Raw genomic sequence first — 27,359 nt, forward strand, 5'->3', positions numbered from 1 at the left:
TTTTAAAAATTCTGCTGCAGATCCTGTGACCATTTCACAGGGACCCATGGCATTAAGGCTGCTACTGCCAAAAATCCTACCCCTTCTGATAGAGGGTGCTGGATAGATGGGGTAAGAAGGTATACACTTCTGCAACCTTGGCCAGTTCCACATGTTAAAGTATCAGCAACTTATTATTGGATTGCTTAAACAGAACATTATGTTGATTCCTGACTGCTGAAAATAAAGATTTACAGGATTTAATGCATTCTGCTGAACAAGTTGGAAAACATACTTTGCAATGTGGTTTTGATTCATTAGAAGCATCTTGCAGGGCTGCTGTCACTGGGTCTGTACTTAGAAGGCATGCTTGGCTTAAGGAGCAATCTTTGCCAGATCATGTTAAAGCTAAATGGATGTTCCCTTAAATCAGGACCACCTGTTTGGCAACAAAGAAGAAGAAGTTCTTAAAAAGATGGAGGAAAAAGCTAAATCTATGCAAACTGTTAAGGAGTTCCTACAAGTACAGCCTCCAAGATTTAGTAGGCATTGGCCGTCTAAGAATTGGTCCTTTCCTGCCTCTTCCAGGCCTTCTCAGTCCAAACCCAGAACCAGTAGAACCCCCAGGTTTCAGTCACAGGGTACGCACAGGACTAAGTAGTGGGGGGTTTCCGCTTCCAAATCAGGGAGTACTAAGACTCCCCCCTATGGTAAGCTGTCTCAATGAATTAACTTTAAAACTTCCAAGCACTTCTCAACTGACTGCTCCTTTAGGGGAAAAGACTGCTCTGTAGGCCAAAAACTGGGAGCTCATTACCCAGGACAAATGGGTTTTAAATATAGTTTCCCAAGGTTACAGATTTCACTTCCACACATTACCAACCCCAAACAGTTGGCCAGATCTACCCCCAAATCAGTGGGCAGAGGCTCAAAAGCTAGTACTCTCTCTCTCTTAAGCATAAAGGCTATTCAAACTGTACCAGAAGTGGAAAAGGGACAAGGTTTCCACTCAAGAATTTTCCTGGTACCCAGAAAAGACAATTCTTGGCGCCCTATCCTGGACCTCTCCATCTTAAACACTTTTTTGGTGATTCCAAAATTCAAGATGCTAACTCTTTACCAGTTGCTTCCTATGCTAGGCAAAGATGCCTGGTTGGCAACATTGGACTTAAAGGAAGCCTACCTTCACATCCCAATCAGGGAATCTTGCAGAAGATACCTACGTTTCAAAGCAGGCTACATGCACTATCAGTTCTCTGCACTGCCCTTTGTGAATACCCTGGGTGCAGTAGATAAGCCAAAGTGCCTAGCTCCAGTCATTGCATTTTGCAGGCAAAGAAAAATTCAAATATACCCATACCTGGACGATTGTCTAATTCAGGCAGAAAGCCAGGACATACTTTTGAATCATCTGGCATTTGTACAAAAGGTGCTAACTTGTCTGGGATACACCATAAACGAAAATAAATCACATCTGGTACCCTTTCAACAAATTATATTCCTGGGAGCAAGCTTGAACACAACTTCCCAGATGGCTTTCCTCATGCCAGAGAAACAAATTCATTTGACAACTTACTTCAAACTAATGGCCACAAAGACCATGCTATCTGCAAGGCAAATACTACAAGCCTTGGGGGTTATGGCCTCCTGCATTCTACTAATTCCATATGCAAGACTGCATATGAGGAAACTACAGTGGTATCTAAAAAGCCTATGGTGTCAACATTCTCAAGATCTAGAAGCAATGATTCCTATCGTACCTTTCCTATGGTTAGAATTCCTTTGGTGGGCAGAGGCCTGCCACCTAAACAAGGGACTACCATTCACTCTACCCCTTGCCACCCAAATCCTAACAACAGACGCATCAAAGTATGCATGGGGGGCTCACCTGGCAGGGAAGTGCATTCAGGGCAAATGGAGCCCAAGTCAAATGCACCTGCATATCAATCAAAAAGAAATGTTAGCTGTACAGAACATGCTGACAGCCTTCAAGGACCACATTCTTCCAAGACAATTAATGGTAAAGATGGACAACACCACTGTTATGTGGTACATAAACAAGTAGGGGGATACCCATTCCTACACCCTCTGCAGACTAGCCATGGCTCTGTGGAACACAGCCTTGAGCTACCAAGTGCATCTACAGGCTCAATTCCTGCCAGGAAAACTAAATACACTGGCAGACGAACTAAGCAGAAATCTCATGGACCCACACGAGTGGAAAATGGAACCAAAGACTTTCAACATGTTGATAAACAAATGGGGGAGCCCAGATATAGACCTGTTTGCCTCTCCCCAGAACTACCAATTGGACAAATTCTGCATAAGGACTCCCCACAAACTAGCTTGGAAAGTGGATGCTCTGTCCTTCAGCTGGAAAAATCTGTCAGTTTATGTCTTTCCCCCTCTGCCTTTCCTCTCCAAAGTACTACTAAAGATCAAACAGGACAAACCACGGACTATACTGATTGCACCAGATTGGCCACGCCAACACTGGTATCCCCTCTTGCGCAGTGTGTCACTGCTGGCTCCATGGCACCTGCCTCAGACCCCTACATTGCTGTCTCAGCAGGACAGCCAGATTCTGCACCCTCAGCTTCAAACCCTGAACCTGGCAGCATGGCTAATTATCTAATTTCTCCGTTACCATCCCTCAGTAAACAAGTGTTGGATGTCATTTTGGAGGCAAGGAGGCCTAGTACTAGAAAACCCTATGCTAAAAAATGGAAAAGATTCTGTGCCTGGAACCAAACTCAAGAGATGGCCACAGCAGCGCCCAACTTACCTCAGATTCTACAATACTTAACTGAGATGCTTCACAAGGGCCTTTCTTTTTCCTCCATTAAAATTCATGCCGCAGCCATTTCAGCTCATTACAAAACAGAACCACCCCTCTTCTCTCATCCACTGCTCAAGCAGTTCCTCAGAGGGGCCAAAACCTTAAGACCACCCAGGAGAGCCCCAACTCCAGCCTGGGACCTTAACTTTGTTTTGGAAAAACTCACTCTTCCTCCTTCTAAGCCAGCTGCAAGTGCAGAGTTGAAATTCCTTTCTTGGAAAACAGCCTTCCTTTTAGCAATCACTTCAGTAAGGAGGGTATCTGAATTACAGGCTCTTATGGCAGTGGAGCGTTTCATCATCTTTCATGCGGACAGAGTGTCCCTTAGGACCAATCCCTCCTTCATGCCCAAGGTGGTTTCCAGTGTGGCTCTTAATCAGTCCATTCATTTACCAGCCTTATTTTCTAATCCACAGAACAAAGGGGAACGCATACTGCACTCCTTAGATGTGCACAGACAACTGAGATTTTACTTGGACATGACTAAACCTCAAAGGAAATCTGAACAACTGCTGGTGGCATTTGCTGCAGGGGCAGAGGGGAAGGCTATTTCAAAGCAAAACATTTTGGATAGGCCATTGCATTCACTTCTGCTATAAGCACCATGGAAAACCTATTCCACAGGGGATTAGACCCCCATTCAACCAGGGCTGCATCTACCTCCACAGCCTTTCTCAGAGGTGTCCCTACCAGGGACATCCTAGAAGCTGCTACCTGGAGTTCTGTACATACTTTCACCAAGCATTACCATTTGCCTGTTTTCTCTAAATCCAGAGCTGGCTTTGCCACTGCAGTCTTGCAGGACCTTATAGCTGATCCTAAGGCTATCTAATTTCCTCCTCCCATCCTTAGCTTTGGGAATCTACCCAAATGTGATGACTGCAACAGTGAAACATGAAGAACATAGTACAGTTGTGTACACTTACCATAAATGTAGATGTTAGAGTGTATTCACTGTTGCAGTCCTGGTTACCCTCCCTCCAGCCCCCTGACTTTTTTTTGGCTATACCTCTGTTCTCCTTTACTATGCTTAAAAGCTTTTTGGTACATTTGCTTTTTTGTTGGAGGTATACCATTGTATATATGTATGTATATATATATATATATATATATATATATATATATATATATATATATATATATATATATATTTAATTGCTTCCCATTAGGGGAGCACCTGACATCTAAAAAAACTGATGTAAAGGCATCGGCTTCATGCTTTATACCCCTGACTACCTGACGTCATGGAAGATGAGACAGCAACCAACACAGGACCCAAGACTTTGATAATCAGTCCGACTGTGGGCTACTGCAAGCAGATAACCCAAATGTGATGACTGCAATGGTGAATACACGAACATCTACATTTATGGTAAGTATACACGACTGTACTTTCCATATGCCTAAGTTAGTGGTAACACGGGTGGATGTAAAAGATCCCACTGTACTTATCAAAAAATGTGGGGGAAGTTCCCCAGTGTACAGGCCAAATTTCTACTAATCAGTATAAATACCACTTCGGGTCTCCCTTGAAAAGTGGCTATAAGCCACAACACTTTGTCCTATATGTTTAACTCTTTTGTTCTTCCTCAAGGTTTCCATGGTACTAATCACATCACGTTTCTCATTGCTTATTTTACAAAAACTAAATAAATAAAAAATTAATTCGTCTATGTTACATCTTCAAAATAGGTGCATAATTATGGGAAACATAGTTTACATTTCTTTTTTGTATGTTTTTCTGCCCCCCCCCCCCCGACAGCCATCAATCTCCCTGCAGTCAGACTTGAGCCTGTTTGCTTCCTCAAATTGGTTATTCCCAGCAAGAGGTGAGAGCTCTTTTGAGGGGCCATTCTCCAGGCAGTCAAGTGGGGTGGTGTGTCAGCATTCCTGCAGTTTGTATGTACATTATAGGCCTTAAGGTTTCAGTGCTGAGGCTATTATGTCCTTCCTATGTGAGTGCACACTCCTGTGTACCAGGAGTAAAGTGTACAGTGGCTAAACATCCTCTCAAGGACCATCCTTTTGTCACTTATTCTCCCTTAGTGGACTGTAACATTGAACAGCCCCAGTCTGTCTCCCCTGTTCTTCAGCAATACAGGAATGCCTATCTTCCATACCCACACTAGCTCCAGCAGATATCTGAAACACTAATTAACCTAGGTCACCTGGGTCATAATCAGGGCTTTCTCCCTGTATGCCAGCAAAAGCTGCGAAATAATTTATATATATTTTTGCCCCTGCTGCTGCTAACTGTCAGACTCTTTGTCTTTTAGCCCATTTGCTTCATTTACCAGGTGAGAGCTGATAATATGAGATCATAAATAAGACTGCCATTAGAGGTGGTCTGAGTCTTTTTTTCTGCTTTTTATTTCCTGCTTTAACAGCAGGCACCAGAAGAGATACAGGGGGCATGCAGCCATGTCCCTCCCCCTGCAGCTTGAGTGGTGGTCTCTTTGGTCTCTGCCAAGGAGATTGTACCTCCCTGTGCACCTGTTAGTGTACACAAGCCATGCCCTTTCCCTGGGAGAGGTGAGTGGGTGACTTCTCTTCCTCCTTGCCTGGATTTTCTAGTGCTAAAGCCATGAATTGAATTCCAGTTGTCTGGGTCAAAGTCAGGGATCCAGCCCTCTCTACCTTGGAACCAGGCTAGTAAGTTACAGTTTTATGTAGAAAATCTGTGGCCTTATTTTGGAAAACTCAATTTTTATTCAGTATTCGGGTCTATATCAGATTGTCGAATGCTGACAACTTTGAAGCTTCAAACTTCGAACTTGAAAGTTCGAAGACTAAAAATGTTGAATGTCAAAAAAAAAAACAAAAAAAACACCCAAAACCCAAAACAAAACAAAAAAATGGTCTATGCAGGGGGGGCAAGCCCCCCTGCACCCCCACACACCCTGCTACTTAAATATACCAACTACGAGATCGCACTACAGTGCAGTAATGGAAAATCTTCCCTTTCCGCACTATATGGCAATCTCAGTTATAATTTTCAACGTTTTTATACTTCGAACTTTCAAGTTCGAAGTTTAGTGCTTTGAACTTGTCAGCATTTGACATTATGATATAGACCCCGGTATTCTTGCAGTTCTATGAAAAATCCATTTGAAACATGAATGATCAGGAAGTAAAGTTCCCATATGGGAATTTTGCATTGAGTTGTCATACCGTGGGTGCTATGGACAATTAAATAAAGGCTTGGAAGGAGCTCTTGATATTTATTTAGGTCTTCCAGCTTAGGTGTATCTTGACATGTGATATTTTGTGGAATGATTCAGCTGGTAAAGTGTTTTTATCATACTAGGACTACATGGGTAAGATGTGAATTAGTTGCATTTCTGACTCTACTGTACTGATTGCAAAGAAGAGGATGTAAGTAAGCAAGTAACATGTATGTCACAGGTTTACCTTGGCCTACTAATATGTTGACTTCTTTGAGTAGGATGTTCACAGAAAAATGTGGTGCATTAATCTTTACAGTAGAACTTGCATTTAAGTTAGAATCACACATGTGGTAATGTTGCTAACCTTTGAGTTTGTTTTTCAGATTGTTTACAAAACCCAAATTCTTCATTTGTTTTTCATAGTGTATGGGGCAGTAACATTTTAATATTGCCACTGACAGAATTTCATTTTTCTCTTAATGTCGCAGTTACGGGCTGTCACTCAAACAGCTGTCATAGATGGCACCTCACAGAGGATTCAGTTTCTCCCAGCTGATTCAGCACTTGCTGTGGCACAGAGGATACAGGTAAATCTAAACAGATTTGTGCAAGGGTATACAGATATACTGACAAACTGATAGGTTTTAATATGACACCAAGTATTGATGACATGTTTTCAAGTACTGTTTTCATGATTACAAGTGTATTGCTTCCTGTCTGCCCTTGCAGTCAGTTTAAAATGTTTGTGCATCTATTATTTTTAGAAGAGAGCAAATTCAAGGTTATTCAGTGGTGCCCATATATTTCTTGGTTTGGTCAAGAAGAAATACTTGAATATTGAGGATCTTATCTGCAGCCATAATTCGAGTGTGTTACTCAGTATTTTTTCTTGCATTATTTTTTTCATTTGAGTTTTTTAGTTAGGGGTCTTCATATGAATCTTTCCAGCTAGTACTTGACCTAAAAATCTGGAAAGAACACCCTTGTTAGCCTTTCGTAGACCATTCTCCACCCCCCCCCGAAGTTGAACAAACTGGAACTGGCTGTGCAAGTTTATCTACCCGAGTTGGTCCCCAAGACCATTGTGCTGCTAATCAAACAAGTATCATCTGGGTTGTATTAGGGCATCTTCCCTCTATGTCTTGAGGTTATGGACTAGCACTTTGGTGTCTTGTGTATTATCCTTCATTTCAAAATAAGACTTGATGAAAACATATCTCCTGTCAAGAGAAAGAATGACACCTGAATAACAATATTAAGAGAAATTGAATTCATTACCTACATTTTGTTTTGCAGCATAGTATTGCACTTTCACTTTGACATATTTATGAAACAGCAGTAAAAACAACTAAATGCATATTTAATACCAAGGGTTAGTATTGCTGTACAGTGTACCATACATAGAACCAAAGTTGACAGAAACATTTTCCACAGGGCTCCTCTATCTTCAAGAATCACTGTGTTCAGAAACTGAAAACAAAATCTCCTTAAACTTTTCTTGATGTTTGTGTAGCACTTAAAGAAACTATTGTTAATTTTTATTTATTTTAACTGAAAATGACTCAGTAAGAGTGGACATAGTGATGTGGTTTTGTTAAGATTTTTTCTTTCTCATATTGTGCTCACTTTGCTTAGAATATATTATTGTCATTGCTTACTGACTCATGTAATATATTCTTTGGATTTACTTAGAACTGCAGTACTCTAAATTCGGTGTATATTCAAAATCAGTCATACTATCCCAGGGACATCTAAGTTAATATGAAAAAAACATAGCACTGGTGTCCTGCATTACTGTGCTGAGGCTTAGAAGGCTTGTCAGAAGAGTATCACATGCAAATAAAACCTGATGCAAAACTGGTATCACAATGGTTTTAGAAAAGTACCTCTAACACACAGATGTAAAATTTGATTATGAAGTGCATAGAATGCCTAAGTATCATTAAAAAACAATTAGGATCAACAGAATGGGAAGTAGTATGGTCACTGTTGTAGAGAAATATAATTCACATTTATATTAATCTGCAAGATCTGTGTAATGTTATGGAATGAGGGCGTTACCCCTTGCTTAGAGTTGGAAGAAGTCTGAAGAATGCCAAATGTTATGCTATTGTTAGTACTGGGTGTATTTTGGGATTTATGGCACATAAAAACTGTTTCTAGAAAGATCCAAACCGAGAGACATCTCTGTGTCATAGAGGGATAAAACCCTGACTGCACCCCAGGTGATCTAAATTTAATTAGTGGCATAAGTGCAGATAGAGCTTGTGGGGGAGGGAGGGAGTGGCTGATGTCAGTTCTACCATCTTTGGAGGAAGAGGATTGATAATTCTAGTCTGTCAGTTCCTTTCGAGAAAGTAGAAAACTTCCTGGCACCAATTAAGAATACATCTGGGACATAAGCTGAGTCCTACCATATAGGTAATGATAACCCCTTAACATGTGTGTGAGGAAGCATGAATGTGTAAGAGGAAGGCATTTCATATTAGAAAAAGTCCTGATGGAAGCCTAAATGATGACCCCTAAGTTTAACTGTTGCCCCTACAGGAGCAAGTAAAACTGGAACTGGTGCTAACTCTCAATGGAATGAATGGGCTAATAGACCAGCAGAAGGACTGATGTTCCACAGGCACAGGGAGGGGAAACTACAGATTGTGTACATTTATTATCTCAGTAGGAATGTACAGGTTCCTTAAACTCTGTTTTGATATTTTGTCAGCACCTGACATGTTTAAAGAAATGTTAATCCGATAATTGGAGGTTTGGAAGGTGTTGTAAATATAATTGATGATATATTGGTGTGGGGGTTAGACATGAGGAGATCATGGCAAGAGGCTGGAATAGCTGCTGAGTAAACTAAGATAACTTAATTTCAAACTGAATAAGAGCAAGTTAAAATCAGACTGATAAGTCTGAAATATATGGGTCTTGTTCTGGTGGTAGGGGAACTGAAACCTGATCCAGAAAAAATGAAGGCAAATAGGCATCACAGATATTTCTAGGAGTGATGCAGTAGGTTACATGTTTTGGACCTAATATGTCTGAGGTAATTGTGTCTCTTAAGTAAATTACTGGGACAAAATTATTTTAGATTTGTCCAGAATTCTTGTGCTAAGAGATTGAGGGAGTGGGGCTTGTTTGTGATAATTAATGTCCAGATTTGTTTTAGTATTTTAGTCATTCTTGTATAAATAAGAATATTATTTATTTATTTATTTTTGCTTTGTCTAGAATTGGATAGGTTGGTAGTGGGGTAACAGTGACTGTGAGAATGTTGCAGAATGTACAGATGTTGTTTTAATGCATACTAATACAAACCCTGTTATTCTAGAATTTTTTAAGCTTGCAACAGCAGTGTTTACAACTAACTATTGTTGCTCTGTGTCTCATAAAAAAGGGAGTTTGCGCAGCACATGCTACTGCAAGACCTGTTATAAACTTATAAAGATGCTAGAAGACAAGTGTTTTTAATCCTTGATGTTACACCTTTGTCCTGCAATTATTTTTGGCTTTGTCTAGAATTGTTGTGCTCAGAGGTTGGGGGGGGGGGGGTAGAGGCTATGAGAATGTTGCACAATTTTCAGATGTTTGCCTAGTATTTTTAGTCTGTTCCTCATTAAAAAAATGTGGATCCACACAATGCATGCTACTACAAAATATGTTCTAGCATCTTTGTTAGTTCATAAGCCCAGAGTTGTAAATTCCTAATGTTAGGCCTTTGTCTTGTTTTTTATTATTTATTTATTTATTTATTTATTTATTTTTGCTTTGTCCAGCATTATTGTGCTGAGAGTTTGATGGTTGGTGGTATGGACTTTGAGAACAATGTGGACTGTTTGCTTGATGTTTGTGGTCTGCCCCTCAAAACAATCGGTCCTCTAGCAAAACTTGAAGTAAACTAATACCAAATTATAGGAAACCCCTTTGTTAACTTTATAAAACCATTTTATAAAAGTTTTCCCTGATGTTTAGTGTTCGTCCTGTGCTTTCTTCCTTTTTTCCAGAATTCTTATGCTGAAAGATTAGGGGTGTGAGAATATTTCAGAATCTACAGGCATTATTGTAATGCACCCTAAAACAAAACTTTTTCTGTTATCTTTATAAGTTTATAATAAGGTTTAAAACAAAAATGTTTAAAACTATCACTGATGTTGTTATGTCTTTGCTCTACAATTATGTTTGGCTTTATCCAGAATTATTTTGATAAGAGGCTAGGAGTAGGGGCTGTGAAAATGTTGTAGAATGTTTGCCTGATATTTTTGGTCTGCCCTTGCAAAAATGAGACTTTGTAGTATAATGTTGAGGAGTGAAGCTACCAAAAGTCAAACTTCATATTCTTCCCACAATGCATGGTGTATTACCTGGTGTTATGCTTTTGTCCAGATTTCTTGTGTTAAGTGGTTGGGAAGGGGGTTATGAGAATGTCAGTGTCTCAATGTTTGCCTGATACTTTGTCCCTCATAAATGAGGTTTACTATCAAATCCCTGATTTTATACCTTTGTTCTACCAATAATTTTGGTTTCATTCAGAATTCTTTGCTAAGAGGTTTAGTGGTAGTGGGTAGGTTATGTAAAAATGTTGTACATATTATGCAGTGCCTATCATTGTGTTACTGCATTCCTGAATTTTGGTTGGTTGGTGTGATGAAAGCGGGAATAGTCTTGTTTTTTGCACCATAATTTTTTGTTTATTGCCTCATAGTTTTGTGTGCGCCCCTTAAAGCTTGTTGCTTTCTACCTAAACATTTGTTCTTTCAGAATTTAGCCACCTGTTCCAGACAGCTTGCCATAGCAATATTTTAAGTCTTTTTGGGACTCTTCACATGTTTGGTAGGGTCGGGGAATAAAAGGGGGGAGAATTTTGTAGAATATCTCAATGTTCCCTTCCAATGTTTGGTTTCTGCCTTAAAACTCTGTGATTTTGGCCTTTGTAATCGAGTTCTTTTTACCTGCTGGTCACTGTCATTCTTCAGTCTTTCTTCCTGTGTAACTAATGTCAATGAAGGTCATTATGCGATATGGGTGTGTATCATTTTGTAATGCACTTCAGTTGTGCCTATTGCTTGCATTACAGTCCCTTTTGCCTACTGGTCACTGTTGCTCTGCAGTTTTTTCTGCCTGCAATACAATAGTAACAGATATCAACAGAACAAAAATGTTGTAATACATTTCAGTTGTGTCTATTTTACAGTTTGTCCTTATGGACAGTGTTCAGTATTGTTCACCCATTATTTTGTGCCTGCATTCATACTACCATGACTTTTTGGAAGCTAATCCATTTTTGCGGTTTATGATATGCCTACTTACAGTTCTTTTGCCTACTGGTCCTTGTTCCTCTTCAGTTTTTCTGCCCACAGTGCAAGATGGAATTAACTGGTCTCTTTTCTTGTTGGGTATGTATTGTACCATTGATTGTATAGCACTTAATTGATTTAGTGTGGCAGCTTCTGTTTTTCTGATTAACCAAAATGCATTTTAGCATGGTCAGGCCTTAGCACTGCAGTTATCACGGAGGCCATTGAGATATAAAAGTCAGTCAGATGAGATCAAATAATTTACATTTTGTAAAACTCCTCTTTCATACATACCTCTTAACTGTGCCAAATTCCTCAGAAAATAGTTTTGGTGCTTGAAATAATAGGATGCCACAAATTCCCGAGTGTCCCCTTTAAATCCTGATTTCATTTTTTGTATTTATTTGTGTTTCCCATGTGCTCGCTGATGTCATCATGCAGCTTTAGTGCTCCCAGTGTTATCATTAGTGTGCACTGGTAGGTGTGGTGACATCAGAGCCATGACAGTCCTCTGACCAATCTCATTGTTAAACCAAAGAAATTTCCCTTTAAATAAAAAATGCTGGAGTAACAGTTGATGGTAATAAGCCTGCTTCCTAGTGTTTGACATCCAAAAATCTTTTACCTTGTACTACCTCAACCCAATAGGCACTGCCATTTTAATCTCTGCCTATTTAACACTTGGTGAACCATTTCTGCAGAGCTTCGGTAAGGGAAGAGGGCATACTAAATTATGCAGGAAAGTAAAATGGCTAAACTTCAGTATATTCGTGGCAAGCTGTGGAATTTCCCAGACTTTCTGATCAGAGGGATTCAGTTCTGGTAAATATGCAGAGTTTTGTACTGGCTGTAGAAGTGAAAGTGTAGTAATGGATAATTTCTGTACTTGTGCAACTTGAGGAGAATTATAGTAATTTTTTCCCATTGTTTGTAAGCGAGAATGATTATGGTATTGCAGAGTAGTTTGTCAGTGCTAAGAGGAAGTGTTCCAACATTCATGCTTGTGGGTCACATTGTTTTGAAAAAGGGGTTATTTATTTATTTATTTATGGGTTATAGTTGATAACATTTGTTTCTATTTAAAATGTCTGGTTGTGAAAAGTAAGGTCTTGGAATCCCTTCCTAAGTAAACTGTCTTATTGGTTGTGATCCGTGTGTAAGATATGGAGAGACTTTTGGTTGGCAGTTGGGGACGGAGCAGCAGTTAGCAAATTTTTTTGTATTATACAGGAACTGCTTAGTTTGTAAGCTCTGTGGATAACAGTTACACAGGTCATCATTTACTTGGTGTGTTAAGAACAGTGACCAGCAGGTTGGACGTCTTTACACCCCTCCACCCTGCCAGTGCCTTAGCCCCAAAAATAGGAAAAGATATTGCTCTTATAAACTTAGAAAGTTGCTTGAATAGCAGGATTTGTGATGGCATGCATTTTCTGAACACTATAAAAGCTGAAACTCAAATGTATGCCATTACTTAGTAACTTCAACCCTCAGTGATTTACCAGAAAACCACATATTTTATAAGGAGCAGACCAAAAATATGAGACAAAAATCTGGACTTTGTGAGCTGTGGTCCATGCTAGAAGGTGGGTATTTATTAATACTTTTTTGTTTTGTTTTTCTCTAATAGTGACAGTTTTTATTACCTTTTTAGTTTTGCTTAATCTAAATGCTGGATGGAATGGAATGGCACGATTTAATAGGTTGTGGGAATGGTGGATAATGAATTGCAGAATGTAGTTGAAGTTGATCGTGCTACTGGAGAGTAACTACTGATGTCTTGTAAAGCAGACGTTGAGCACTTCATAACAGTAGTCCTTTTGTCACAATGGAGACACTTGTTTAGCAAATGATCATTGCTCACACTTACAGCATTAGATAGACAATCATTCTTCAGAAATACATTTTCCAACAGGGGGAAATCCCTTTTGAAGTACATACATGTCTCATATTAAAAATGTCATTTGGCTAATATTTTGGTTATAGTGAAGGATCACCCATATTATTATGATCTGACGCAGACACTCAGTATATGAACTATGAAAAAAGATACAGAGCTGTAGCTTTTTTATTTTGCTAATAAACTAAAATAAAGCCATTTGGAATACCAGTTTTTAGGTCAAGAACTGAAATGGAGAGAGGAAGTTCTAATTTAAAATGCACTGCTTTGGGAGTGTGCAAAACATGGCAAGCATAGCATTCAAAAACGATTACTGACCTGTGTTTTAGGAGCACCTTTGCCACAGACATCTCTAAGCCAATGTCCCTGTTATCACAACACAATCACTGAAGCATGTGTAGTATAAGAACAATTTGACAATCGAAACACAAAACAAAGCGCATTATAATATAACATTTAAGTACATTTTGATAATTTTTAGCTTTATGTTATGTTTTACAAGTCAACTGAGCAGGAGATAACAGCAAGTCTTTCAGGATACAGTACAACTAGCAGTAGTAGTAACAGACTAGAGCTGGTGCAACACTGCCTAATTATTTTCATTAGTAACTCAGGTGTCACTATAAACATATGCGGTTTCAGAAAGCAGTGTGTGCTTCACTGGGTCAGCACAGTCTTATTATAGAAACATTTTCGTCTTTTTTAATTAATTTTCTTTGGCATTCAGTAATGCCAAATCTGTACTGATTTTAACATATTTGTTTAAAAACTGCAAGACTGCAATAAAGTATTCTAAGAATGTTTAACAAATTAATCTCCAGCTGGGAAAAGAAAAGGTGAGATGTCTTTTGTCATGAATTTTTTTTTTTTTGGTGTGTGTGTGTGTGTGTGTGTGTGTGTGTGTGTGTGTGTGTGTGTGTGTGTGTGTGTGTGTGTGTGTGTGTGAAGGGAATCTGGGTTATTATAAATAAAATGTGCACCACTAGAAGCTAAACGTAGCTACTAAAAGACTGCGTTAATGTTTTAACAATTTCATTTAAATGGCTTATTTTATTTTTCTGGCATCTTTTATTATTTCATACATTTAATGAGTCAAATGTGAACACTAGCTGACTTCAATTTAATTTATACAAGTGGAATGTCATGCTTTCTATAGCATATTTCTCAACTGTCTCTGATTTTGACTCGAATTTTAGCTATGTCCATCTCAATCTCTCTTAAAACTGATGACTTTTAAAGAAATGGAGGTCCTAACTCTCAAGTGTCCAGATTTTAACAGAATATCCAGATATATAAAAAAATTTTTAGTGAGAAGTAAATTCTATATGCCAGTAATGAATGTAGATCGTCTGAACGTTTAACAGGCACTTTTGTCTGTGGTAAATATAAGGTATGTAAGTATGTAGTTAATAGTTTTTTTAGAATTAATGGTATAATGTTTAATAGTAAAGAACAATTGTTCTGTGATACCGTAGGTGTGATTTATGCTTTAAAGTGTCCTTGTAATTTATTTAAAGTGAGGCTTATGGAACATATAAGGGACATCAAAAATAATAAAGAAGAGAGTCCTACAGCTAGACACTTCCATGAATTCCATAATAGCTGCAGTGAAGTTTTAAAGGCCACTATATTAGAAAAAAATTAAGGTTTCTCTTTTTGATACTGAGCTGATTAAGTGTCAACTTTTATTTAAGGAAGCCATATATATTCTTAAATTTAACACAGTATATCCTAAGGGGTTAAATGAAGATTTTAATTGGAGGGTGCTTATTTGAATATGTAATTGTCTTGCTTAATTGAATTATCGGTGAGCATTTTATATAAATTGTTGCTATCATTCAGTGTACTGTTTTACTCCTTGAAGGCTTTTTTAACCGAGACGTCAGAGTATTCAGTTGGTTGAATAAAAGAACCTGGATTTCCTGGCCGTTGTTTTTTGCTTATTACGGGTTTGTTCTATTGTTGCATCTATGAAGTAAATCTGATGGGTAACATTCCACTATTGTCGTTTAAGATTTGTTTCTGTGTAATGCCGATTTTTATGGGTATAATCTGGAAAATACCACCATCCGTAGAATGTTTTCAGAATGCTAACCTCTTTGTCAGAGTTTCAGTTAGCATTATAGAAACCTGGGTAGTCAAAGAAAGTGGTGATGTAACATAGCTAAAGTGTAGTGCTTTTCATTAACAATATGACAAAAAGACTTGGTGAGTGAACTTTACGTCCATTCCCAGTCAGAAGTGAAGCATACATATTTGTCAGGAGCAGCAAAACGAAAGCTTCAGCAGCAGAAGAGTGAGGATGCAAAGAGCCAGGTGGGTTCCATTAGGAAATTTTTCTGTGGGTCATCCAAGAAGGAAGATTCTGCAAAAAGTCTACCTGCACTAGAACACAGTGGTTCTGTAGTACAGCGTATCCACTGTGATCCCACTATCTTTACCATAGAAAGTATCCGCTCTGTTGCAGCTGCACCAAAGGCTGCCTGCTGTGAGCCTGCAGCCATTACCCTGGAAGAAATAATGTCATCATGTGAAGATTTAACTTTAGAAGTATTGCCAGGATCACCAGAGTTTGATATGGAAATGGCCTATACTTCTGTAGTGACAATAGATGTGGCTTGTGACTTGCAGGGAATATCAGGTGTATCATTTGAGGATCTAAGCACTTGGCCAGACTTGTTAATGGATGAGTTGAGGATAGCAGCCATCCAGCATGGATCTGTGCAAGTGGTGTTGTCACACTTCCCAGTAAATGAAGAAAAAAGAAGATTTACATTTGAAAACTATTTTTATATGTTAAGCCAACAAGTTCTACACTTTCAGAGGTGCAGAAATAAAACTTTGAAATGCAGGCTTGACACCAGTTCAGGGAACTTTTAATAAATATCAGCAATACACACAATTGCCACGGAATTCACACTAAAACTAAACGCTTAACTTAATTTGCAGCGTTTCTTGTTCCTTAAACACTGAGACTTCCTTAGAAAAAGTGAACTGCCTGTTAGTAATCCCTCCTTTTATACCAAAAAAGTCATTGTCTATTAAATGCAACTTCCTGTAAATAATTATATACTCTTATCTCTTAAAGACAAAAAAATGTAAAACAACATATACATTATGAATATCAAATACTGTTTAAAAATAATGAATAACTTTTACTTAACCAAATAATATTTTACAAACAAGCTAACATTTAAAATTTGGTTAGTGTTTTTTAAAGGATATATTAAAGTGAAAAGGTATAGCACTCAATGAAACCAATAGTTAGGGGTTATAATTCTAGTACTCTGCTGCCAGATACACTGTTTTGCTTTACATGCAAATTATTTGGACATTATAACAAGCTTCTGCAGTCAGCTGGTTTCATTGCATGGAGAGAGATGTCCAAAGCTTTGCACTGCCATGACTGAGCACTAGAGCATGCAGCATACATGCTGAAGTGGAAGGAACTGGATAACAGACTAAAGAGTAGTCAGACAATGGTGTTAGGAGACCAGCAGTGGTTGAAAAAGAGTTACCTCACTGGCATTATAGCTATTGTCCAGTACCTGGTGGAACAGAATGTGGCATTCTGTGGTACGAGTAATGCCCTGTACATCAATGGCAATGGCAATTTCTTGGGCCAAGTGCAGCTTTTGTCACAGTTTGATTCTGTTATGGCTGAACATTTGCATCATATTAAGAATAATGAAGTGATGGATCATTATCTTGTGAAGAACATATAGAATGAGATTATCCAGCTGATTGCAAATGCTACTTTGAGGACCATTGCAGGGAAGGTGAAGGATGCCAGATAATTCCCTGTGATTCTTGATTGCACACCAGGCATCAGCAATCAAGAGCAAATGACTGTAGTAATTAGGTATGTAGACATTTCAAGAAATGCAGTAACAGTTGAACACTTTTTCTGGGATTTGTGCCTGTGAATGATACAACTGGAGCAGGACTTACAGAAGCACTTATTCAGACTCTGCTGGACATTAACGACTGTTGATGACAAGGATATGACAATGGCAGCAATATGAAAGGGAAAATAACTGGAGTGTAGGCCCAGATAAAACAGATGAATTCAATGGCTTTTTTTATCCTGTGTACCTGCGATAATTTAAATCTTATAGCTAGTGATGGAGCACATTCATCATTACAGCCAGTGTCTTTCTTTGGATGTCTGAAGAACAGTTATGTACTCTGCACAACATCAATGACATGTAGATGTCACAGTGAAGTCACTGAGACTCTCTGGGAATGCAGGATAGACTTCATCGAGGCAGTATGGTTTCAGCTGAAGGGAGTCATTGCATTACAGGAGGTAGTTAAAGCTTTATGTAGAAGTGATGCCACAACATATCAACATTCAAGGGTGCTGTGCTCAGAACTTATGTCGTATCAATTCCTTGTATGTTTAGTGGTTTGGTATGATGTGCTGACAGAGGTAAGTTGTGCAGTGCTGCAGAGTCCATCAGTTGATATTTATACATATATCAAAGTGCTAGCATCTGTAAACTATGGACTTGCTGAGTAATTACAGAGAGAGAGGATTTCAACATGCCATGGGTGAAGCCTTGAAGATAGCAAAAGAACTATAAAAACTGGATGTTAGCACCACATTTCAGGAATAGAGGCAAAGGAAAGTAAAGCATTTCTTTGACTATGAAAGAGACAATGAGGTGGTACAGGATCCAACAGTACAACTGTGTGTAGAGTTCTTCATTGTGCTGCTGAACATAGCAAGACAGCCATGTACTGAACGGTGTGAACAGCTTTTAGAATTTGATAAGGCTTTTGGATTCTTATCAAATTTTAAAGCCTTGAGTGAAGTTGCGGAAGACACCTTGATCCAACTGTGCAAGGCTTTGCAGGAACAAATGCTAGACAGACAATAATGTTATACTGTGTATTCGCTCTGATTTTGCTTACTCCAGGAAATAAGATCAAGTAGGACAAGGAGGAAGAAAAAAGCAGCAAGATCTCTTGAGGCAATGGTAGCTAGGAGAGGTAGGATTTGTTGAGGTGGCAGGAGTGGCAGGATTTGTTGTGAGAAAAGGACAGTTATGAGCATCAGGATTCATTGTGAGACAAGGATAGCTAGGTGTGGCAGAATTCAGCATGTGGCAAGGACAGGTAGGTGCAGTAGGATTCATCATGAGGTAAGGACAGCTAGGTGTGGCAGGATTCATGGCAAGGGTAGCTAGAAGCACAGGAAGAACAAATTGCTCATATGGCACTAAAAATGGCAACAGTCTGAAAAGCCGAGGAGCTAACGCCACACTGAAGATGAAGGACACACTGGTGCTGTCATCTGTGCACTTTTTAACTTCATCTGTTTGTCTTTTGGTTTGAGTCTCTCTCTGCAGTCTCTGTAATCCCCATGGCTTTCTTCTGTATGTCTTCTGTGTCTCTAGTCTTTTAAATGCTTGTCCCATGGCTCTCTTGTGCCTCTGCAGTCTAACTGTTCTGCATGTCTGTAGCTGTCTTTTTGTCTTGTGTGGTGAGGTGAGTACCTGTAATATGTGTTGTGTGGTTCAGTCTTGCTGTACTGCTGCTTTGTCTTGTGTGGGTCTGTGTTCAGTCTTGGCTATATTTTTGTCATAGTCTTGTGTGGGTGTGTCTGTCCTGTGTGTGTGTGTGTGTGTGTGTGTGTGTGTGTGTGTGTGTGTGTGTGTGTGTGTGTGTGTGTGTGTGCGTCTGTCCTGTGTATGTGAGAGCCTGTATTGGTGTGTTTGTCCTGTGTGTGGTAGTCTGTGTGGGTGTCTGCCTAGTCTTGCTGTAGTGCTGCCTTTGTCATGTGTGGGTGTCTCTGTGTAGTTTTGTAGTGCTGTCTTTGCTGTGTGTGGATGTCTCTTTTCAGTCTTGCTGTAGTGTTGTCTTTGTCCTGTGTGGGTGTCTTTGTTTAGTCTTGCTGTAGTGCTGTCTTGGTTGTGTGTGGGTGTCCTGAAATGTCTCAGAGGTACAAGAGATATTTCAGAAATTTTGTGAAAATTTGTATAAAGAAAAGAAGAATGTGGAAATTGAGAAAGAACACAATTGGAAATATTTATGGGACACTTAATTATGCCAAGGTTAGATGCAGATGAGGCTCAAGAACTAATGGTAAAACAGGAGAAGATGAGATAAAAAAGAGATGAAAATCAGTCTGCAGGAAAATCTCCAGGAACAGATAGTATTCCTGTAGAAGTTTGGAAGTCAGGAGGAAAGAAAATGATAAAGATCAGGAAGATTTTGTTCAACAGTATTTAAAAGGAGAGGAAACATCAACATCTTGGAAGAAAGCTGTGGTGGCTGTATCAACCAAATATGGTAAAGACCCATCAGACCCCACTTCATATAGACCCATTTCAATTTTAAACCTTGAGTATAAAGTGTTTGTGTATACTACCTAAAAGAATGGCAACATTCTTGGCAAAATTGATAGATGTAGATCAGTGGGCTTTTGTGGAGGGGAGGCAAGCACTTGACAACATTATTAGAACAATGATCCACAGGGAAGTAGAATGTAAAAAAAATACCAATTTTGTTGGTGGGTCTTGATGCAAAGAAGGGATTTGATAGAGCAAGCTGGAATTTTATGAGTAGGGTAATGGAAGCATTTACACTCCCTGATACAGTAATAAAGATAATCCTTTCCCTAAGGTGAGTTTATAGACGAATCTAGATTCTTTAGGCACCCTGACACTAGACATTTACGGCAGTTAAGGGTTAGGGCAGATTGCAACACCCATAATGTTGTATATGTGGCCATTTGCGTTGCCTGTTTTAAATTTTGTGTAGGAAAGACCAATCGTCGTCTTAGAGAAAGGAATAGAGATCACATTTATTGTATTATGAAGGGGCAAGATTATAGTGCGTTAGCAAAGCACAAGGGAATACACATACTTTTTTGTATCAAGTTCTACATATACAGACAGAAAATATAAGACTGGGAGATGTAGTGAACAATACTTAAAATGCAGAACTCCAATGGATTTTTATTGTTGGGGGCACATCGTGGATCAGGGTTGAGTGACTGTGTTCCCCTTAAGCCAGTGTTGAAGGGTAGGAAGTTAAATGGCTAAGTTCTGACTTTTAACTATGTTCACGTCTTTTTAAGAATTTTAATTAATGACATTTTATGGAGGGATTTTAGTGTTGTATGATTGGTCCTATGCTAATGATTTAGTATATTTAAGTTGTTTTCAGTTTGTTATTTGTGTCTGATGAAGTAATGTGGTTCATTACGAAAGCGCTTACACTTCATTAAACGTTTGTATTTTATTAATGCTCTTTGTCTCCAGCTATTTTGTTTTTCTGATACTTCTATTGACTTGTGGAGTTACTCTCAGTTCTTTTGGGAAATTGTTTTGTTTATAATAGTTACTTTGTTTGTTCTGACTTTTAAAATTCAGTTTAAGACCTAGAATCTAAAGAATACTACCACTATAAATATAGTTTGTGCTGAAGATTTTGCCATTTATACTTCTTTCATAACCCCTATAGTTCCAGATATATGAACATTTGTTTGAAATGTGAGGACATAATTTGATTCTGTCAAAAGGCTTAGGATCTGCCCATTGGAAGTTACAGTGCAAACTTCCTCCATTGGAGTGAATGAGTTAAAAAAATTTTCCTCAGGTAGATAGCAAATGTTTGAGGTGTGTTGGGGAAGAAAGATGTAACTGGGAACATATGCTTTGGGCATTCATTGAGTTGGCAGATTTTAAAAAAAAATCACTACAGAGCACTCTGCCAGAAATACTGGGTGAGCAAATGGTTGTAACTAAGGAATTGATTCTTTTGGGCTGGGATACAGGATCTGAATTGCTAGTAAGGCCTCGTTAGATTTATTTCTGTTGGCTGCCAAAAAAAGCAATTACTAGAAGATGTAAATCAAAGTCTAAGCCAACTGTATTTGAAGTAATGAATATTATAAGAGATAAAGAACTGGAAGAGGGATCTTTAGAAAAGGAAGGAGAAAAATACATATAAATAAATGGAAATTGTGGGAACAAAACATGCTGAAAATGATCAGGAGGAGTGAGGTATAAGGGAAGGCAGGAACTAAGTAAATGATGTCATTTTGGACTAATAGTTATAAAGAAAATATATCTGATGTGTAATGTATATAAAAGGGAACATTTTAATATGGTTTGTTTTCTTTTGTGTTAATGTATGTTGCCTTTGTCCTGAGTGATAATTTAATAAAGGTGTTTAAAAAAGAAAAAGAAACTAGTAACCTGTGATCCAGCATTAAAATACTATGATGTGAATAACTCACTCACGCTGCAGGTAGATGCCATCAGAATTATTTTCGAGCTGTAATGCTGCAAGAGAATAGACCACCTGTCTTTTAGTAGAGGGTATTTACATGTATAAAATAAGAGATAAGCTGGGATAGAAAAGGACGTGTCAGCTGTAGTGTATGTATCTGAAAAAAAAAATCCATGAATATGTGTGTAAAGATGTTTCAATGGAAACAGACCGCTGACAATTGCAAAGCATATTCAAAAAATCTTTGTACAACGTACCTCAGATATGGCAGGGAATGCTGTTTAACCTACAAGAAGTTTTACACGAAAGTTATAAAAATATATAGACTTGGCAAGGAACCACAATTTGCATATGCTAAGTAGAACATATTACCAAGAGAATATTCAAAACTGCTTGAATAAAAACTAGAAATTGTTTAGGTAATAAGCAGTTACCAATGGCAAGAAAAAGTAAAAGAATGTCAGAGGTTTGTCTTTACTGACATGAAAATACAGTTACTGAAAGATATTACACAGCACTTTAACTTGAACTAACTGAATCTACACAGGAGGTCCTTTACAGCTCTCTGGGGCAGCAGGGAGTTTGTAGTAAACTCATTCCAGAGTGGAAACACTGGTCAAGCAGCTTTTGTGTTATCTGATTGCCTCAAGGCTTGGCTTTGGAAGGGTCTTTTATCTTGCTGGTTTAAAAATATTACATTTGTGTGAATTTATGCTTATCTTGCTAGAAGCTCCATTGTACCTGATTGAGAGTGCTCCTTAAACAATCTGGAAATATAGAGCTGATGTAAATATATATTTTGCACTTTATCCAACTGTTCAGTGTTTCTTAACAGTACTGTACTGTTTTTATTTATTTGCTTGACTGAATTATTTACTTATCTGTGTCTGCATTTATATATTTGATGACCTCTGGCTGAATTTTGTTTTTCTTCCACCCTCCGGCCCAACTGCTGTTGTTTTCTTAAAGTTGGTGGCTTTTGCAGTTGCCCGTCCCTACTGTAAATTTGATCTGGGACACTCCTCCCAATCCTAACTCATTAGCTCGTTCTACCTAATACAGAGATCATTTGTGAAAGCCAAACCCATTGTTCCTCCTCTCTTTCTTTCCACCTTACTAAAAAAAAAAACACTTTATTCAGCTGCTTTTACTGTATTTGTGTCCTCCTCCTACTCTATTATTTTATCTTGCTTTTTCTGCTGCTTGCTGCTTGTTCTCTAATGTGTTCAGTTGCATCTTTCCTCTTGCATTTATTACTGATTGTTTATAGCCTGTTTATATTGTGTTATTCTAAGCCTCTTCATTTTGGTTTAAGGACTTGGGCTGTAAGCCTACCCCTTAACTGTCCCTGGCCTTCCTCCCTCAGAGTCTGACAAATATGGATGGACAATTTCCTACAGTTTCTCCTGCCAGTCCGGTTGATATGGGCATCTGTGAGACAGTGTAGCAACTGCCTCATGTACATGGACAGTCATCTACTACTACAACCTAGGAACACAATTTGTGAGAGATGCAATTACATTAGGAACCTGGAGTCTGTGCTCTCTTCCTCACAAGCCAGTATATCTAGCACTAAGAAGGTTGTCAACACAATCACTACACCTCAAACACCACCCACTCCTACACAACAAACACCCACATATGCGGAGTTCCTCAACAAAAACATACCCAAACAATGGAGATCTCCAAGGCAAAAACATACACAATCTCCACAGCACTCCACACCACATATCACACATAGTCCACGCACCTGTGTCTCACAGCCACTAAGGCTTAAGCATAAACCCAACATATTAGTCATAGGAGACTCCATTGTGAGACACACAGATGTGCCTTTCACCAGGCTGGATAAGGAGAAAGTCAAGGTTAGTAGTCTGTCAGGGACCAGAATCCACCATATCACATACACACTCAAGTCTCTCAACAACAAGTACCATTATGAGTCTGTCATAGTCCATATTGGCGTGAATGACTTGAGATGTACCTCCCTGGACTATATCAAGAGAAACATGATTGAGCTCACTGAATATGTGTACCAGGCAGGTATGTCCCTAGCCTTAAGCAGCATTCTACTGTCACCCAGAATGATGCCTCAATACAAACAGAAAATTATTGATTTTAACTATTGGCTTAGTTTCTGGTGTCATTCCAAGGGGATCCAATACTTGACAGCCTGGGAAGATATGATCGACAGATAGGAAAAGTGATGAGGTTAAAACTACCAACATAAAAATTTCGACAAAATGCAAAATAAAGGTCATGCTGCTAAATTCTATGATTCTAAACTTGAAACTGCAGTCATTGCAAGCATTCTTAACCCTGGAAAATGCTGACATCTGTGCAGTTACAGAAACCTGGTTCAAAGCTGTGGAGGGCACCCCAGCCTTACCTGGTTACTCATCCTGTCATACATTGAGTCCCCAAACTGTGGGCAATAAAGGCAAAGGAACTGGCGTTTTAATATATGTTAAAAACATACACACCTCTAGGCTGGTCAAACAGTATGAAGCACAGGAGACACTCCAGGTGCAGTTAACCATTGACGAGACCCCTTTTCGAACCATAGCTAGTTACCAACCCCCAAATCTGACTCAAGATGCCCAGTCCGCCTGTCTGGACCTCTTCAAACCTATCAAGATTCAACCTTTTACCCTGATCCTAGGTGATTTTAACTACCCAAACATAGATTGGAAGAACTACTCATCCCAGAACACAAATGCCCAGCGATTCCTCAATTTTGTCAAAGCAAACACCTTGAAACAGCTAGTTAATACCCCCAGAAGTGGTGATAATATTTTGGACTTGGTATTAACCAACATAAGTAACCACTGCAGCATCCCTACAGTATCATCCTCCCTGGTAAGATCCGACTATAAAGCGGTCACTTTCGAAGTCACCATTTCCCCGAGCCCCCTCTAGCTAGGTCAAACAAAAAACTTATCCAAAGCTGATTATCCTGAACAAGCAAATGAAAGCAGTAGTGAAATCCTCCAAAGCAAACTTTGAGTCCAAATTGGCCACATCTACTAGAGAGAATCAAAAGGCCAATTTCACATATGTCTGCAACCTCAAAGGAAGCACCCAGATCTGTTCAGAACTGGTGGTCAAGGGCACCATAAATACAAATGCTGTAGATATAGCAAACTTGCTGGCTGCTAGATTCACCGAAAACTTCACTCTTCTGTTTCCCATCAGTAAATCAGGACATCGCCAGTACCTGGCCTTTCCCCTTATATCTAGGGAACAGATCATCACTGCTCTCTCAAAGGCAAAAATTACAGCCTCCATGGGACATAACATTCCAGGTTGCCTCTTACATGAGCTCAGGCAGGAACTTGCAGCACGATTAAGTGCTCTACCAATGCCTGAATACCGGCTTCATCCCAGCTGAGTGGAGGACAGCCATTGTCATGGAGTGTCCACCGATCTGGGAAATTATAAACCCATCAACCTAACTAGCCTGATCTGCAAGGCCATGAAACAAATTATTATGGACCCTCATTAACAAGGATATTGGCAACCTCTAAATACTCAGTCCCACACATTTTGTTTGTGTCAAGGGGAGGTCATGTCTGTTAAAGTTGTTCAACTTTTTTGAGACAGGCACAAAGCCATGGATGAGAGGAAGATGGTGTACACTACCTACCTTGACCTGGCCAAAGCCTTTGACACTATTCCCCACTCGGGCGTAATAGATAAACTCTCAGCTATGCTTCAATCTGTATGTTACCAGATGGGTAGCAAACTGGCTCACTGATAGACCCCAACTAGTCAAAATAGAGGAAGCCACCTCAAGCAGTACACCTGTAACGAGCGGCATACCCCAGAGTTCGGTCTTGGGGCTTCTGTTATTTGGGATTTACTTTTCTGAGGTGCAGGCCAAAACCAAAGGGCTATGGCTGACCAAGTTTGCAGATGACTGCAAGCTGAGTGCTGTCATCAATTTCCCTAGTGATTTGGACATTGTCCAACATGGTCTCACCAAAACAAATGACTGGTGCCAGAAACATGACCTCAAGCTGTATACCAAATAAAGTACCATCATCCCCTTTGGGGAGAGTGATGTTCCCACACATTATCACATTAATAACAGTTTCCTAAGCACGCAATCAGTCGTGAGGGATTTCGGCACCCAGGTTGTTAGCAACCTGACTTTTGATCACCATGTTGATTCTGTTGTACAGAAAGCTTTCTACATGGCCCACCTCATAAGTAAAGGTATCTCATCTGGGGACAAGGAGGTCATACATCCCTGTATTTTTCCCTTGTAAGGCCTATTGTAGAGTACAACACCCCTTTCGGCATGTACCTTGCAAAGCGCATTCAGCAACTGGAGAGAGACCACAGAGGTTCCTCACCAGGAGAGTCGAGGGCCTCAAACATCTACCATACACAGATAGGCTAAAAGCCCTATCCCTCTACCCAGTTTCATACAGACTCCTCAAAGGTGACCTGTCTGGCATACAAGGCAATCTTGGACCCTGTCGTGGTGGGGTTGCTGCATATCTGCAAGTCAAGCTCCACTCGAGTAACCCACATGCATGGCCTAAACCTGGTCTGTGACATCAATAGGACTTTTTGGCAGGACAGATTTGTGTCCCAGAGACTTCCCCCATCTGTGGAATGGACTCCCTCTCCACGTCAAGCAGAGTACCTCTTTACCCCTTTTTAAGCGCAACTTGGATAACTGGATGGGAAACAGAAAATACACCCCTGGGATTCCACACTTGTCCCTGCTGGACAGGGGCTTCAGGTGCTGACTTGTCTAAACATGGGCTAAACTCTTGGCGAGGCTTATAAGGGCCTCAGGGCTAATAGCCTAGTAACTTCCTATGATCTTATGATCCTATGAAAGAATGGTTTGAGCAAAAATTGTCAGTAAGAAAAGTATTTGTCTTATTTTTCTTTCAAGGTTGAAATAAGTCATGCCCAGGGCTTGAAGCTCAAACTGACAAAATAATAGTCCCAAATCAGATGAGAAAGCAGTGCTTTTATGAATCACATCTGGGAATAGCGAGTTACAAAGAAAGAGCAATAGTAGTAAAATTTCAACCAGGTATGTTAACTTTTGTTGTACAAGTAGTAGAGAACTGTGCCATCTGCAGTGAGTACTACAGAAACAATCCACACAAATAAATGTTACTTCCACAATGTCCATTGAGCCATTTGTGTACAAGTTAATGCATGTGGATCATTATTCCAGGTTCCCAGGCACAATAAATGTAAGTGTACTACTGTCTATATTTTTGAGACTGTGGATAACTATTTTCTCATCTGACAGCTGTTCATTATATAAGTGAAGAATCCAGAAGATTTGTGCATACATTGGAATTTAGACATGCAGTTTTTAGACCATTCTGTTCCTCACACTAGTGGGCAAGTTGCCTGTGACTTGTATGGATGGAAGAGATGCAGAGTGTGCAGGGACTGGATGTGTGTATTTCGATTTGTGTGTATGTGTCTGTTTGTATGCATAATCAGTGGTTCTGTGTGTGTGTGTGTGTGTGTGTGTGTGTGTGTGTGTGTGTGTGTGTGTGTGTGTGTGTGTGTGTGTGTGTGTGTGTGTGCACGCTCGTGTGCTTGTGTGTCAGTGTGATTGCTTGTGAAGAGTTTATGACTTTGTGTCTGTGTTTGGTCTCTTGTTTTATATGGGAACTGGGTAGAGCAGAGCAGAGCTGTTCTCTATAGTGGCTCACCTCTACTAAGTGTTAACCTTTCCAGTAACAGCTGGCATTGGTGTTGCATGCAGATTTTGAGTGTGTACTTGTGTGTGGTATGCTAGATACCTACTTATTAATGCAGGTTGGTAAGGTGCTCATTTGAGCAATTGTTCAAATTGCCCAGTTGTGCGATTCATAGTCATTCTGATTTTCTTTTAACTAGGTGTAGCATAACACGGAATTTGCATGATTGTGAATCATTAGCAGAGGAGCTCA

General features: G+C 39.3%; 1 protein-coding gene across 3 annotated transcripts in view; it reads left to right on the forward strand.

Annotated features, from left to right (window-relative positions):
* The window catches only part of NR2C1 (nuclear receptor subfamily 2 group C member 1), a 781,592-nt gene that overhangs the window by 235,504 nt on the left and 518,729 nt on the right, over positions 1–27,359 (forward strand). For all 3 annotated transcript variants that reach the window (XM_044087641.1, XM_044087639.1, XM_044087640.1), the window contains exon 4: positions 6,474–6,572. In XM_044087641.1, the coding sequence (XP_043943576.1) occupies positions 6,474–6,572 (99 nt within the window). The remainder of the gene's footprint in view (positions 1–6,473; positions 6,573–27,359) is intronic.

The sequence above is a fragment of the Protopterus annectens genome, chromosome 11.part0 (genome assembly GCF_019279795.1).
Source record: "Protopterus annectens isolate FY-2018-M chromosome 11.part0, PAN1.0, whole genome shotgun sequence".
NCBI classification, from domain to species: domain Eukaryota; kingdom Metazoa; phylum Chordata; order Ceratodontiformes; family Protopteridae; genus Protopterus; species Protopterus annectens.